At 40.6% G+C, this 17,206-nt stretch overlaps 1 protein-coding gene across 10 annotated transcripts in view; it reads left to right on the top strand.

Moving 5' to 3' along the window:
- The window catches only part of Pphln1 (periphilin 1), a 94,645-nt gene that overhangs the window by 42,113 nt on the left and 35,326 nt on the right, over positions 1-17,206 (top strand). For 6 of the 10 annotated variants that reach the window (XM_005067135.4, XM_005067137.4, XM_013111311.3 and 3 more), the window contains 3 exons: positions 930-1,141; positions 7,962-8,018; positions 11,095-11,174. In XM_005067135.4, coding sequence (XP_005067192.2) covers positions 930-1,141; positions 7,962-8,018; positions 11,095-11,174 — 349 coding nt within the window. The remainder of the gene's footprint in view (positions 1-929; positions 1,142-7,961; positions 8,019-11,094; positions 11,175-17,206) is intronic. The other 4 variants (XM_040753934.1, XM_040753933.1, XM_005067136.4 and 1 more) reach the window with 2 other exon arrangements.

The following is a 17,206-nucleotide window of genomic DNA, read 5'->3' as shown; positions in this document are numbered from 1 at the left end:
GCTAGTATCAAACCATAATGTTATGCATGCAAAGTGATCACTGCAAACTCAGCTTATCCCCAGCCCTGCCTAACATTTTTTAATAGGTTCACTTGAATTGATACTGATTAATAAAGAAGTTGGATTTGCAAAAGTCACAGTGACTTATAAAGGTGGCAGGCCTCATAGCAGTCTGTGCACTGGGGACACGATTGGAGAGTAACCACTTAACAGCTAGAGACAGGATGGCGATTGCCAACTTTTGGGTTAGATGGAGCTCTTTAGTTTGTATGACTTTGGTTTCTTGGGTATTAACAGGATTTTGGTGGCATTGTTGGCCAGTGCCCTCTCCACCCAAATAGCCATGAAAACACTCTAGCTATTAAGTTTGGAGATAAAGGTCAATATTATATACAGGTGGAGTTTCTCCTTTTAGAGATGCTTTTGAAATAAGTAATTTTCAGATTTTTTTGAAACATTTACATAAACTTATGGGTTGAACATCCCTGGTGTGAACTCTTGAAATGTGGCAGTGTAGGAAATCTTGGGAGCGTTGTGCTAGTGAATATAGGTTTCATATCTCAGAGTTTTTGGGTGAGAGATGCCCATCACATACTATATTTAGAAGAGACTGCTCTGATCTGTTTTTGTATGTTTTTTTTTTTAAATTGCGATTCCTAGGTATTTCTGGGACTAGTATAGAGTGTTTCTTCATAATTTAGAATAAAGTACCTTTGTACTTAATAATCTGGTTCTACTCCAGGCTGAGAAAGTGGTGCATTCTAAGTCAGGTTTTGCTGAAGTTTCACTTTGTTAACTGACTTCAACTGTTCATCACTGTTATAAAAGGGTGCCAAGACTTTAGTATAGAGATCTGTAATCAGATCTTTTGCCATTTGTGTATTCAGATGTAGAGGATATAATTAACTTAACTTTCTTTTCCTTCAAAGGGACATGAGAGATGGCTTTAGAAGAAAAAGTTTCTACTCTTCCCATTATTCAAGAGAACGGTCTCCCCATAAAAGGGACGCTCCTTTTTGCAGAGAGTCACCTGTAGGCCGGAAGGACTCCCCACACAGCAGATCTGGCTCCAGTCTCAGCAGTAGAAGCTACTCTCCAGAACGAAGCAGGACACACTCCTTCCATCAGTCGCAGCACAGAAGTATGTCTGCTTTTCTCGTTTCTTTTTCTCTGAAGTGTTTTCAGACTTTGCCTTTCAGTCTCCATCCATGAGTGTACTGAGTCAGACTGACTCAGAGATAAAGAACCTAGGTCTTTTTTTCTTGAGAAATTTCAAACACCTGGAAACACTACAAAATAGTATAGTAAGTACATATACACACCTTCCTCAGTTCTTTGTCTGAAATTAGAGCCTGCATGACAATTCATGTTTGAATTCATCAGTGTGTAAAAGAGATCTTGTTATCAAGTCCAAAAGTCAATATGCTCTCGTATGTCCTAGTAGTCCAAATAGGATCCTGGGTTTATATTAATAGCCTTTGTCGTCTTCTCCCACGGATAGCCTAACGTTGTCTTTCTGGGTAGATGTTAGATTCTTGTGCTCAGCAAATATCTGTAAGTTGTCTGTTATGTGCAAAGCAGTGAAGCTGCCCAGAAAATGTCTTTTTGCATATAGGCATGTAAATGATGACTGAAGAGTTAGGAATGTCATTTGAAGACTTGGTGGATAAAAGCGGTTTGTGTACAAGTTCTGAACCTCAGAACTTATATATATTAAAAAAAAAAAGACAGTGCCAGTCTCTCCACTCCTAGACAAAGGGAAGCTCATAGATGGATAACCTATTGTACACTGTGGTGAGCACTGGGAGAGACATCTCTTACAAAGTAGAAAGCAAGGACCAGCCTCTGAATTCCATCCATGCCAGTGTTCACACAGATGAACAGATACACAAAATTTTGTTTTTAAATTAATTCATTTGATGTGTATGGATGTGTTGTCTACTCCTATGTCTGTGCACCATATACACTGTGTTGTGGGGTGATCGCAGCAGGAAAAGCCCTTCCTGGTGACCTGGGGTACTGTGGTGGCTGTCACTGCATGATCTAATCCCACTGCATGATCTAGTCCCAGATAAAGTGACTTATTGTTTTATTATAAAATAGTCAGAAGTCAGATATCAGGGTAAAACCTGGTAGATCGACAGAGGTATAGAGAAAGCGATCAGCGAACTCCTCTCCACAATTCCCCACTCAAAAAATCTGTGCCTCTCATTTGGCCCCTCCTTATTTCTCTTGTGTGTCTGACAGAAAACTCAGTGGTCCACCCCAGACAGCTGAATGTGGACCCTGACTCCTTTGGTGCTCTTGGAGCAACAACACAAACAAATCTCCTGCAACAATAGTGCTTGTTTGTCTATGTCTGTCTGGTGCTCTAGAAGGCTGGAAGGGGGCATTAGATTCCTTAGAATTAGAATTACAGGTTTTTGTTAGCCACCATATGCATGCTGAGAATTGAGCTGGAGTCCTCTGAAATAACAGGAAGCACTCTAAACCACTGAACCATCGCTCCAGCCCCAGGAAAAAAGATGTTTAAAAAGTGTGCCCTTTAAAAATTAAAACAAACAGCAGTGCATACTGTGTGATTGCTTAAGAAACTTCTGGAAACTTGGAATTGTGCTCTATTGGTTAGTGTTAGTGTACATTCATTTGTTTTTCCCCCCTCTGGCCCCCAAAGGCAGCCACCCTCACCCCAAAAAGCTTTTAAGACAGTAGACTATCACTAACTCTACTAAATGCTATCAAGAGTAGAGTTATATTTTAGAGGCCACACATCTTTTAACTTCCTGCACCCCTTTCAGATGTGTGTAGCTTAAATGTAATTGTCTTAACAGTATGGGGGAAAGAAAAAATATCTTTTGATAGCTGATAATGAAATCTTAATAAAACATAAAGTAGTAATGGAAATGAGGGTTTTACTTGATAGCACCCAGAAAACCATTAAAGGTAGCCATTGGATGGCAGATGAGCCCCACTTTTTGTTTTCTGAAACAAATGTTTTGTGTTTTAAGACAGAATTTAGCTATTATCCCAGGCTGTCATTGAATTCATTGTGCATCCCAGGACGGCTCTGAACTTTCTGTTGTTCTCCTGTCCCAGCTTCCCTTGTGTGATAGATCAGGCTTAAAGTAGAGTTTTCTAGGGAAGCATTTTCCTGTTTCCACTTTGGGCTTCAATGGCTAAGACTATTGAATTAGAAAAGAAGCATATGTGAGCCATTATGTGGTATTGGTCAGGATCTCAGGAGTGTCCCTTCTTTAGAGTCTGCAGTGATGAACACTAACAAAGAACACAGTGTGTGGTAAATAAACTAAGCAGAGCATAGGGATTTAGTTTGGGGGTTTTGGGGAGGGTGCACACATTTTGACATGTGTGGACATCAATAAATGACTTTGAAAAGGTCTGTTTTCTCATTTTCGTTGTGTGGCTCTTGGGGATTGAACTCCTGCCTGACTGTTTTACAAGGGTACTTGGATCAAATCAGGTTCTTAAACTTAATGAGGTAAGGACTTTACTGATAGAGCCATCTTTTCCCACACTTCAGGTTCTTTTATTGATAGTAGTAGTGTATTTTTTTTATCTGCTATATGTGCAAATGTTCATGTTCATACATGTCACAGTGTACATACAGATGTCAATACAACTTGGGGAGAGTCATTTCTCTTCCACTATGTGAGTCCTATGTAATTGCACTCAGGTTGTCAGGATTGGCAGTTTGTATTTTTCTCTTGTTTTGTTTACTTTGGGAGAGGGTCTCGCATATTCCAGGTTGATTTCAAGCTTGCTGTAAGAGCCTGCGGCTCTGCTTTCTGAGTTCTGGGACTGTGGGAGTGTGCCACATGCTCAAATCCTCAGATTGACTTCAGTGCTTTGAAGTTTTGTCTCAGATTCCTGGTGGTGTTGATCTGAATATAGCTGTGAGCTCATCATTTTCAGTCTTTGGTTGTGCATATTTAAATCCTAACACTGCAGGATGGCCTGGTTTGTCTCATTTCCTTACCCTTTTATCATTTATAATTTGTTTAGCAGAACCATCAGGTTTGGTCTCACACCCATTCTTCAAAGTCCTTATGTTTCTTTTTTTTAAATCAGTGTATGTTGACTATACAACGTTTTTATTCATGTCTATAACACACTTCAATCATACTCTTTTCTGCCCCACTTTGTCTCCAATCTTGTAATCCCCTTGTTATTCCCAAGTAGTACCCTTTCTGCTTTCATACCCTGCAATGTAGATTCCACAGATAAGAGCAAATATGCAATTTTTTTGTCCTTCTGAGTCTGGTTATTTCACTCATTAAAATCTCTCTTGTAATTATTTCACAAAATTCCTTGTCATCTGTGAAGTCCCTTTGTATTTTCATTTTAAAGCTTCCACTGTCGAAGTAACTCAGTATAGTATCTGTGTTGTGGTGTTTGTTTCTTGAATTAAAATATATCTGACATGTCTGTGCTTGTTAAGCATTGCCCTGAGTTACAGTAGTTTGCAAGACATAACCCATAACTTCATCATCTGTAATGATGTTTTCTGGTTTTGATTTTCTAAAGTGTCCTTTGATCTCGTGTGATTTGTCAAGAATGAACATTGGTTGTTAAAGTGGATGACTCTGGTTACATTTATCTTTGCTTTTAGCAGGAAATCCTATCTCAGGAAGAAAGTATTGTTTGAAGGATTGTATTAGATGTATACTTAGCTAGTATATGCAAGGAGTCATCAAATACCATCAAACCCTTACAAGACTTAATGAATATTTCTTCAAAGCATTTAAGTTGTGTTTACAGCTTTTAGTTTCACTCATGGTGCCAAACACTTTATACCTGGTATGTGCAATCAGTGGAAGTTCTCCTTGGTTTACAATGGCACCAATTTCAGTTATAAGTTGAATACGTCTTAAAGGTGGTGATGTATTTAAGCTTCATAGCTTAGAAACACATTCTCCTACATTTTGAGCTGTTGGTCCTAGTGATCAGCATGGCTGATGGCTCACTATGGCACACTGCTCCTGATAACATCCAGTGTATCACACAACATGTGCCTTAGTTTCATTTTTGTGATAAAATACCCTGATGAAAAACAACTAAGAGGAATTGGGACTTATTTTTAGTGCACAGCTTGAGGTTTCAGTCATTGCTTAGGGAAGTCAAGATGACAGGGACTGGAAGCAGCCAGTCAAATTGTGTTTCTATCAAGAAGAGCCATCGATGTGACACCCCTTCCCCCACTGGAGCTTTGGAGGTCTTGTGCAGGTTTTGTGAAAGTTCTTGTGTGTCAGGGTCCTGGTGTCTGGAAACGTGTTTTGCAGCAATCTTCCCAAACCTCTGGCTCCTACAGTCTTTCTCCTGAGCTTTGGAAGGACAGGGTGTGATACGGCTGTCCCATTTAATGCTCAGTACTCAACCTTCTCTCTCTCTGCATTTTCTATGGTAGTTGCCTCTTTTGAGTTTGACATACTTTGACATAATGATTTCCAGTTCCACCTGTTTTCTTTCAAATGTTATGATTTCTTTTTTAGCATCTGTATACAGTTTCACTGCACATAGGTCCTATACTTTCTTCATCCATCCATCCATCCATCCATCCATCCATCCATCCATCCATCTTTGGATAGAGGTGTAGGCTGGTTTCCTTATCTGGCTTTGGGAATAGTGCAGGAGTAAACATAGATGTGCCAGTATGTTTGTCTGTTCAGGTTGCTGAAAAGTGTAGTGGAACAATCTTAATTCTAGACAGAGGCATCCACAGTGACAGGCCTTTTAACTTGATTTCAGTTGGACACATTAGGAGGAACTGATTGGTCTGGTGCACACAGCTGCGGTTGGCGTTTTATCCTATGAGAAGTCTAAAGATAGACCCATTCTCTGGGTTAATAATATAAGGAGGTTACCCTGAAAATGTGAGTCAATTATGAGGACTGTCCCAGGAAGGCTTACCGTAAGAATCTGAGATGCCTTGTAGATATGGATAATGCTAGATTGTAAAGATTCTAATTTGCAAAAGAGTGGGCCAGTGATGTTGATTCTTGAGTGGAAGCTTACTAAGCGATCTTTAAGAGCTGAATTACATCTCCTTTCCTTCCTGGTAGATGAAAAGTATAAGGCTGCATGAAGATAATACTTAATTTTGAAGCGTACACACCCATTTCCTACCTTATATTGGACGTGAAAGCTGGTGACTATTAAAAATCTGTTTCCCAGAAGCTACACATTCTCCTTTGCTCAGGATTGGCCTGGCTACAGATAAGACAGTCTTATCTGTCACAAGTTCTGAAAAATTTGCTTGCTAATGAAAAGAGGCTCAACTAGAAATTGGAGGACTTTCGTCCCAATGTTTGGCCTGATAAAACTTAAGCAGCTTCCACTGGGAAGTGAGAGGGGGTGGTGTTTGATTTGATGAGGTGTGTGTGCAAGCATTCTTCTGGGATGACTGTGGCGCTCTGATTTTAAAGCACGTTACAGCCCAGAAGCCTTGGGACCTCACTGGAGAGATGATCCAGTCAGAGTTATTCAGTTGCTTTTGGGGGCCATTTCCTCCTGGCACCACAAACACCCAACCAAGAGACTCTGAGGGAGTCATGTGGTGCTCTCCCCAGCTATCCCACCCAAGTATTCTGCTGGGTGAGAAACGCCAAGGAGAAAGGGCATTTTATCAGGCCAGAGTTGATAGCGGGGTTGTAGAAAAGAATGTGGACAGGAGCACAGTGGTTGTGCAAGAGGAAAATCATTCTATAGAGATGAAGAGAAGCTACCCAACCTTGCCTTCTGGGCCATTGTGGTAGATAAGAAGTTGGCAAGCCCAAGATCCTGCTACTATAGAGGGATTTATTATTACAAGACAGGTTATTTGGGGAAGAGCTCAGGAGTTATTAGGAATTTCATAACAGTTTGCTTCATTAAGCACCAAGCAGCTAGCATCTGATTGTTAAATAGTAGAGGATTCTGCGCTTTATTGGGACCCTTTATTTTTGGTCTTTCTGTCTCTATAAGAATCTAACAGTGTTTTAAGATTCGAAATATAGTATAATGAAGGGTTCAGCCAGGATAGTAGCCATAAATTTGTGTCTGACTGAGGAAAATCCATGTATGAGAGACTTTGTAAAGAGAATCATTAAGTTTTAGGTATTGCAATATTAGAGTATGTGATCCTTTCTGCACCAGATCTTTGAATGTGAACCTTATGGTTCTTGGATGGACAAACGATGCTATTTTTATGTGCATCATGTGTTTATATATCCTCTCATGTTATCCTTGGCTAGTTCTCCTCCTTACACTTCAACTTAGCTGAACTTGATAGAGGAATTACAGTCTTTTCCTTCTGTATTCTCTGGTAGTTTATAATTGAGAAACAAACTGACAGGAGACCTGCAGGAAGACGTGTTCACATGAAGGGCCCAATATTGAACTTAGAGGATTTCTGAATGCAAGTTACTACTGGTTTCTGATGGGGAGATGTTAGCAAGCTGTGGGTGTTTGAATGGCTGGATATGGGGAAAAGAAAGCTTTTCTTATTACACGCACAGTTGTGGGTGAATTCTGGGTTACTCTCAGAATAGGTGGCAGCCTGTGGGTGTCTGATTGGGGTGCTAAACTCTAGTCTCCTTTCCTGTGGTAAGATATTTTTACTAGATCTGTTTTTAGGTAGTTTATGGGGGCTCATATGAAGCATCTTTTTGCATCTGTTTATTAATGTAGATAATATACATTTCTTCTGTAAAAGACTGTTGTCTTTTAGTTCTCTGAGTGACCACTGCAGTGTGCAGAAATTTGCTTCTTTACTGCTCTGCTTTGGTTTCTCTTCAGTGAGGGCTGCTTGGGCAGCTCAGCTTGCAGTGGGGTTGGAGGTGTTTAAGATCACCAGCAAATGCTCAGAAGTACCTCTTCTCTTGGCTCCTCCTTCTTGGGTCTTACCTTGCTCCTCCCAGGCACAGAGGTGCTGGTGTTAACTCCTCCCTGCCACCTTTCCCTAGAGTCCGCGCATGTTGGTGCTTCCTACAAACGACAGAATGAAGCAAATCCAGGAAGAGGTGAGTTTGGAAGTAGGTTGTGGTCTGGGATTTAAGGGCTGGGAAGTTTTAAGGGGTTGGACAGCAGTACAGCCAGCTAGTTGGTTGTCTGGGCCCCCCATTCCTAGTTAGGAATGACCCCCCCCAGGAGGATAGAGCCTATAAAACGAGACTGTGGGTAGTGGGAGCTAGAGATTTCTACTTACGTTGTAGTTTTTGCTGTTGTCTCTGTTTGTCTTTGTCACTCGCTTCTTGCTTGTCCACTCATCTATAAAACAGCTATAAATGAGTGTTTGTGAGAAACATTTCTTTGCCTTCAGCCATCCTTTGCTTCTGCATACCGAGATTGGTTGGTGTCTGCTTACGTTAACCATTGAGATTTGAAATCATGAAAGATTCTGACATTCTGCTTGGTCACAGCTGGCCTAGCTATCATAGCAGTGTCCTGTTTGTAGCGTAAAGTTGGAGATTGGCAACTGTTGAGTTGTCATCTTTTCTCTCAGTGTTGCTGCTATTTTTTCCCTGTGTTCCAGCTAGTGCATGCTAAAATTGCATATGTAATTGGCACCAGGATTTTGTTCTGGTCTATCCCTGTGATCTTGAAAGCAGTTGAAACAACCACATAGAAGGTAGTATGTTAGATAATATGTGGAGTTTATTACAGAATTAAAACGAACATGCTTGAAGTGTAAGACTGGCCAATGGCCAAAGGGAACATTGTCCCATCTATATTTAAACATCTTCCTGGTATTTCTAAGGTCTCTAGGACAGAAAGTTTGCCTAGAAGGGTGTTTTCCTCCACAAATGATTGACAAGCCCATTTGGATTAACTCTTAAGGAAGAGGACAAAGGGTATATGTCTGTCTCCTTTAGCTCCATAGTGACTTTCAGACCGTGTGGATAGTCAGAATGTCAAGACTCCATTCAGGGCCAGAGATAGGATGCCATTCTTTGACCCAAAATCAGAGTTTTCCAGTTTCAGCTCTTTGTTTTACAATGTGCTGTGTTTGAAGAGAGGTTCTTCCCTAATGACTGACCTCTGACCTCATATGCAACTAGCTACCTAACGTAATTATGCCTTTATTTAGCCTATGCTATACTGGTTAGCAGAATAGGGTGGAGACGACAGTCATGGTACTTGTTCATCTAGGACAGTGGTTATCAACCTTCTTAAGGCTGTGACCCTTTACTACAGTCCCTCATGTTGTGGTGACTCTCAAACATAGAAGCATTTTGTTGCTACTTCATAACTATTTTGCTGCTGTTATGAGTCGTAATGTAGATGTGATATACAGGCTGTCTGATACGTTACCTGCTAAAGGGGTTTGGACCCACAGATTGAGAACCATGCTCTAGATCTTTGGACAGTAGGATAGACTTTACAATTCAGCATACAATTTGCCACATGCATTGGGAAACACAGTAAGGAATAGCTGAATTATGTTCTTGCCTATTGGACGATGTCATGATGATTGTAACAGTATTGTGTCCCCCCCCCCCCAAGTAATTTATTTATTTCAGTAATACGGTCTTGGGTGGCCTGGAACTTATGGTACCATAAGCGTCTAGGTTCTGTCTTTTACAAAAACCTGTTGAATCTTCAGAATTGGGACACTAATTTTAAGAGTGGGGATTTCTCACTCAGCTTCATCAACATTGGAGCTGGATGATTTCTGTTAAGGATGATGGGTGGGACTAATCCCCCATAGAAGACTCTTCACAGCATCTTAGGCCTGTGGTGTATATGCCAGTGATACTCTCTCACTGAAAACAGAGTGTCTTTACACTTTACACATTGCCCAGTGCCAGGGTGGGAAGGACAAACTGACACTGAGAGCCACTGGTGTAGAGTGGCCCCTTGACTTCATGGCCTTGGGGACAGGTGTTTAATACCGAGGTGATTAGAAGCCTAAGTCTCTAGAGCTTGCTTAGCTGTGTCAGGAAGCTTGTGGAACCTCTGATTAAAGCTGGCTTTGCTGCACTCTGCAGGTGACTTGGTGTCTGCTTCTGCTATTGCCTGCTCCCCAGGCTCTCTCCCATTTCTAGGCTTTAGCAGCATTTGTGTGGCCACTTTCTAAAGCAGCTTTGTATCATTAATATGATTAGTTTCCCAGAACTTAAGATTATAGGACCGGTTGTATGTTGAAAGTTATTAATAAGGTTTTTTAAAAATCAGGAACAGCTTACTTTATAATTTTTATAATATGATATTAAAGCATTTTAATTAACTAACTAGAAGATAATATAATTAAATAAATTTTTGGTTGTTGAACCTACTAGCATAATGATGTTCATATAATTTCTGGCTTATGTTTCTACTAAAAATGATCCCATGCAGCGTTATGTGAGTATCTTAAATAACTAATGATGGTGACTTTATCTTATAGAGGTTTATTTTAAACAAAAACAATTGTTAACATCATTTATGCCAGCCTCTCTGTCAGTGCTTCAAATTAATGGATTTCTAAATTCTTTTAAATAGTGTGAAAGTTTTAGGACTATCTGCTAAATTTCCTGTGTATAATACTCTTTGGACTGCCTTTTAACTGATTGCTCTATGGAATCTATATACTAACTGTAATAACATTTGGTGCATTTGTATTATGATATGTTAGATTCTCAGCAACAGAAAACATGGTTTCTATACTGCCCAGTGTCAGGGTGGGAAGAACAAAACTGCCCTTGGCTGAGAACCACTGGTGTGGAGGGTGACTTCTTGTCTTCAGGACTTTGGGAAGAATTGTTGCTTAATACCATCCAAGGTGTTTAGAAACCTGAGTCTCTAGAGCTTGCTTAGGTGTGGCAAGGAAGTTTGTGGAACCTCTAAAAAAGGTATTTTGCCCTTTTCAGCATTTCCATGATTACACTTACCAGCTGGCATTGGTGTGCTGTAGATACCATAGATGGTATTATTTTATTCTATGTTACTTTAACATTTTGTGGTGTTACTGAGAGGTAGATTTAGATGTTTATACAGTAATGTGATGAGAACTTGCAGTGTTAGAGTTTCCTAATTATCAACTGGAAACACATAAGCTAGAAAATCAAATCCTAGTTTGTTTCATGTTCTATATTCTTTCTTGCCGTTGTTATGTAGGTAAAGAGAGGTCCATCCAGTCTTTGAAAACATCAAGAGATACTTCACCCTCAAGTTCTTCAGCAGTTTCTTCATCCAAGGTTTGTTACTTCTCTAAGGTTAGGTAGAACTACAGTCTAGAGATGATGGGTTGCCCAGCACAAATATTATGTGTACCATAGTACTAAATGGACTCATTTGAAAGTTTGAATTTTAAGTCATCACATCATATTACACAGGCCAAAATAAATTATCACTTTTCTCATTGATATTTTTCCATAGGTGTTGATACGGTTAGTATTTGCTGTTGTAGCCTTTCTCATCTTCACCATATCCAAATGCGAGCACATGATTTCCTCCAAGTGGTAGCTGTTTCTCACATACATTTTTTTCTTATTTGCCAGCATCTCAAACTGTGTTGGAAAGATGGAGCCGTGTGTCTTCACTTGCTTACTTACTTACATTTATCAGCCCTCGTTCTTTCTCCTGCTCATAGCTTGTTTCAGATACTCTTCCACTTATTTTTTATGTCTTTATTTTATTTTTAAATTTAAATTAGAAACTAGGGTGCTTCACACATGTCAATCCCAGGTCCCTCTCCTTCTCCTCCTCCCATATCCTCCTACCAGCTTCCCTCCCTCCCTCCCCCAATCCCCACTCCTTTCCTCAGGGAGGGTGAGCCCCTCCATGGGGGTATCCATAGTCTGTCATTTCATCAGGTCAGGGCCTGGTCCCCCCCCCCCCCCCAAGAGTCCAGGCTGAGAGAGCATCCCTCATTGTGGGATGGGCATCCAAAGTCCATTTGTGTGCCAGGGCTAAATACTGATCTACTACCCAAGGTCCCATAGATTACCTAGGCCTCCTTACTGACACCCAAATTCAGGGGATCTGGATCAGTCCCAGGCTGGATTCCCAGCCATCAGTCTGGGATTCAAGAGCTCCCCCTTGTCAGGTCAGCTGTTTCTGTGGGTCTCACTAGCTCAGTCTTGACTCCTTTGCTCATCAGTCCTCTCTCTCTGTCTCTGGGTTCCTTGAGTTCAGCTCAGTGTTTTAGCTATGGGTGTCTGCCCCTGCTTCCATCAGTCATTGGCTGAAGGTTCTGTTTCCCAGACTCTCTGGCAATGGGATTGTAGGCTTGGCACTCCCGTGATCCATGTCTAAAACCCATATATGAGTGAGTACATACCATGTTTGTCTTTTTGTGACTGGGTTACCTCACTCAGGATGGTTTCTTCTAGTGCCATTCATTTGCCTGCAAATTGCAAGATTCCATTGTTTTTTTTTTCCTGCTGAGTAGTACTCCATTGTGTAAATGTACCACATTTTCTCTATCCACTCTTCAGCTGAGGGGTATCTAGGTTGCTTCCAGGTTCTGGCTATTACAAATAATGCTGCTATGAACATAGTGGAGCAGATGCCCTTGTTGTATGAATTTGCCTCATTTGGATATATGACTAAGAGTGGAATTGCTGGGTCTTGTGGTAGATTAATTCCCATTTTCCTAAGGAATCTCCATACTGCTCTCCAAAGTGGCTGTATGAGTTGGCACTCCCACCAGCAGTGGAGGCGTGTTCCCCTTTCTCCACATCCCCTCCAGCATAAACTGTCATTGGTGTGTTTGATTTTAGCCATTCTGACAGGAGTAAGATGGTATTTCAGAGTTGTTTTGATTTGCATTTCCCTGATGGCTAGGGATATTGAGCACTTTTTAAAGTGCCTCTCATCCATTTTAGACTCCTCTATTGAGAATTCTCTATTTAGTTCTGTGGCCCATTTTTTAATTGGATCCTTTCATGTTTTGGAGACTTGCTTCTTGAGTTCTTTGTAAATTTTAGAGATTAGCCCTCTGTCAAATGTGGGGTTAGTGAATATCTTTTCCCATTCAGTGTGCTGCCTTTTTGTCTTGTTGACTGTGTCCTTTGCCTTCTCAGTTTCAGAAGTTCCCAGTTTCAGAAGCTTCTCGGTTTCAGGAGGTCCCATTTATTAATTGTTGACCTCAGTGTCTGTGCTACTGGTGTTATGTTCAGGAAGCTGTCTCCTGTACCACTTTGTACAAGGGTACCTCCCACTTTTTCTTCCAAGAGGTTCAGTGTGGCTAGATTCATGAGTTTTGTACTTGGCGATAGACATGGATCTATCCACATTCATCTACATGCCAGCATCCAGTTATGCCAGCACCATTTGTTGAAGATGCTTTCTTTTTTCCATTGTATAATTTTAGCTTCTTTGTCAAAGGTCAGGTGTTCATATGTGTATGGGTTAATATCGGGGTGTTCAATTTGATTCCATTGGTCTACCTGTCTATTTTTGACCAAGCTGTTTTCAGGACTATAGCTCTATAATAGAGCTTGAAGTCAGGGATGCTGATGCCTCCAGACATTGCTTTGTTGAACAGGGTTGTGTTGGCTATCCTGGGTCTTTTGTTTTTCCATATAAAGTTCAGAAGTGTTCTTTGAAGGTCTGTGAAGAAATGTGCTGGGATTTTGATGGAGATTGCATTGAGTCTGTAGATTGCTTTTGGCAAGATTGCCATTTTTACTACATTGATCCTACCTATCCAAGAGCATGGGAGATCCTTCCATTTTCTAGTATCTTCTTTAATTTATTTCTTTAAAGTCTCAACGTTCTTGTGATACATACAGGTTTTTCATTTGTTTGGTTAGCATTACCCCAAGGTATTTTATGTTGTTTGTGGCAATTCTTGGGTCCATTTGATTGGAAAATCTTTTTCCAATCTTTAACTCTGAGGTAGTATCTCTCTTTGAGGCTGAGGTGTGTTTCTTGTATACAGCAGAAGGATGAGTACTGTCTTCGAATCCATTCTGTTAGCCTGTGTCTTTTTATGGGCGAGTTAAGACCATTAATATTGAGGGATATTAATGACCATTGATTGCTCATTCTTGTTTGTTTTGGAATGTTTGGTGGTAGTGAAATTATATGTGGATTTACACCCTTTTTTCTTTTGGCTGTTGATAAGGTGGGATCATCTATTGCCTATGTTTTTCTGGTTGTTGTTAACTTCCTTGGGTCGGAGTTTTCCTTCCAGAACTTACCTTATGGCTGGGTTAGTGGATATGTATTGTTTGAATCTGGTTTTGTCATGGAATATCTTGTTTTCTCCATATATAGTGATTGAAAACTTTGCTGGGTAAAGCAGTCTGGGCGGGTATCCTTGGTCTCTTAGTGTTGGTAGAATATCTATCCAGCAACTTCTGGCTTTCAGAGTTTCCATGGAGAATTCAGGTGTGATTCTTATATGTATGTTACTTGGCCTTTTTCCTTAGCTGCTCTTAATATTCTTTCTTTATTCTGTATGTTTGGGGCGTTTATTATGTGGCAGGGGGACTTTTTTTGTGGTCCACTCTATTTGGTGTTCTGTAAGCTTCTTGCACCTTCATTGGCATGTCTTTCTTTTAGCAGAGTTTTCTTCTATGATTTTGTTGAATACATTTTCTGTCCCTTTGATGAGGTGGCTTCTTATTCCTAGGTTTGGTCTTTTCATGGTGTCCCATATTTCCTGGATATTTTGTGGTAGGGATTTGCTGGGCTTAAGATTTTCTTTGGTCGATGAATATATTTCTCCTAGTGTATCTTCAATACCTGAGATTCTCTCTTCCATCTCTTGTATTCTGTTATGCTTGCATCTGTAGTACCTGAACATTTGCCCAGCTTTTCTATTTCCAACCTTCCTTCAGACTGTGTTTTCTTTATTGTCTCTATTACAGTTTTCAACCCTTGTACTGTTTGAATTGTTTCTTGCAATTTTTGCTTTGTCTTTTACTCCATTTGTTGCATTTTTTGGATTTTTTTTTCCTTCTATTTCTTTAAGGGATTTTCCCATATCCTCTTTGAGGGCCTCTATCATTTTCATGAAGTTGTTTTGAAGGTCATTGTCTTCTGCTTCATTTGCATTGGAATGTTGGAATCTTGCTGGTATAGAGTCTCTATAATCTGGTGGTATCCTATTTGTTTTTCTGTTGCTGAGTGTGTTTTGTATTGTCTTCTTCCCATCCCCTCTTCTAGTGGGTGAAGAAAGAGTCTCTTCCTGGCCTGGTGGTTAGGGGACCAGAGTTCCCTTTCAGTGGGTACAAACAAGTCCAATATTCTGGTAGTTCTCCTCTTCCTGGTCCTGGTCCCTTGGGTGGAGAAGAAGACCAGGAAACTGGGGTGCATAGGTACTTGCCAGGAGGGGAGGCTAAGTGGCAGTGAAAGGCAGGCCCAGATACAGGGCCCAGTTTACATGGTCCCGCGGGTGGAGGGAAGACCAGGAAACTGGGTTGCATAGGCTCCAGCAGGCAGGGGAGTCTTGTTTTGTTTTTCTTTTAATGTTTTTGACTTTAGCAGAAATACTTACTGCCTGTCAGTCTGCCATTGATCTGCAGGGACAGCAGTTTCTCTGCCTGAGAGGAAAAAGTAACCTTTCTGCAACAAATCCTATCTCTAGAAATCTGAGGGTTCAGTACTGTCAGGTTGTTTTTTGTTGTGTTTTGTGGCATGGGTGGACTGAGGCTCTTGCCCTTGCACATGTTTGACAGATATTTTCCCAGCCCTAGAAACCCAGCACTTTGAAAAATTTGTTTTTGAAATTGGGCTTTACTAAGTAGTAGCTCAGGCTGGTCTTGCTAATCCTGAATCAGCCTCCTGAGTTCTTAGTTTACCTTCTCAACTGAGGGCTCTTTCTTGCAAACATTATGGCTTTGGGAGTATATTTTTTCCGTTTATTTTTAGCCATTAGAAAATAATTCCATGTGATAGTGCGCACACACAGATGAACAGATTGAAATTTTTCTATGGTAGGGTTTCTTTACATTTTACAAGAACTCCTAAGTTGTTAGCTTGGTTTTGCTTTATAACTCTCTTGAAATTAAATATACATTATTTTCTTGGATATATTTTGTTTTGTTTTTGGTGTGGGGATTTGAGACAGAGCTTCTCTGTGTAGCTTTCCAGCCTGTCGTGGAACTTGCTTTGTAGACCAGACTGGCCTTGAACTCAATGATCCACCTGCCTCTGCCTCTCAAGTACTAGGATTAAAGACATACGCTATTATGCCTGGCTCTGGGTAGGCATCTTATATCCATGATCCCAATACTTGATGGCTGAGACAAAGGAATTGCATAAGCATGTACTAACCTTGGCTGCAGATTGAGACTATCTTTTTGTTTTGTTTTGTTTTTGTTTTTCTGAGACAGGGTTTCTCTGTATTGTTTTGCAGGCTGTCCTGGAACTTGATCTGTAGACCAGGCTGGCCTCGAACTCGCAGAGATCCACCTGCCTCTGCCTCCTGAATGCTGGGATTAAAGACATGCGCCACCATTGCCTGGCTGAGGCAGTCTTAAAAACAAACAAACCTAAGGAATAAAAAACAAAATTGTCTGTATAGGTAGAGAATTGAAATGAGGGATTTAATCCTTATTTATTGGCTGTACTATGGAGGTATGCTTCACATTTTCTCTTTGTCTCCTGAAGGCTTGACAATTTTAGTCTGATGTGAGCTGATACTAGATCTATAGGAAATAAATCTTAAAATTTGTATATGTACACGGGGGCCATACACAGAGCATTAGCCCCTCGTTGATATTGTGTCCTGAAGCATGCAAAGGCAGGGGAGCTTAGTGTTGACTTTTGCTGGCTGCCTTTTTTCTTTTTTAAAAGATTATTTTTTAATTATACATGTATGGGTATGTGCACGTAAGTGCTAGTGTCACTGATGAGCGGCTTCTAACCCTCTGGAGCCGTAGTTACAGGTGATTTCATGAGCCAAGCATGTGGGCGCTAGGAACCAAATTCAGGTCCTCTGTAAGAGTACTATGCACTCTTGGTCATTTTACCCATCTCTCTAGCCCCCAAAACTATATTATGCAGACCAGTTTTCCCAGGTGGAAATCTCTGAAGACCACTTGGTGGCCTCTCTGTAGGCTAAGTGTTTGTCATGTGAAAATCTTTCCTAGGCAGTCACTGGTATCTTAGAGAAAAGGCCTCTTTTTACAGAATTACTCATTTTGCTTTGGTTGATTTCTTGCTATAAAGCAACAGGCACCTTTTCGGAGCCATTCCTGGGTTTACAGAGTCCTGCAGTTTCTCTGAATAGTTAACTCAAAATAGTCAAGTGTATTTGGAGCAAAATATCTTT

This window comes from Mesocricetus auratus, unplaced genomic scaffold (genome assembly GCF_017639785.1).
Source record: "Mesocricetus auratus isolate SY011 unplaced genomic scaffold, BCM_Maur_2.0 Super-Scaffold_100010, whole genome shotgun sequence".
NCBI lineage: Eukaryota > Metazoa > Chordata > Mammalia > Rodentia > Cricetidae > Mesocricetus > Mesocricetus auratus.
This window is presented reverse-complemented; position numbering and strand designations above follow the sequence as displayed.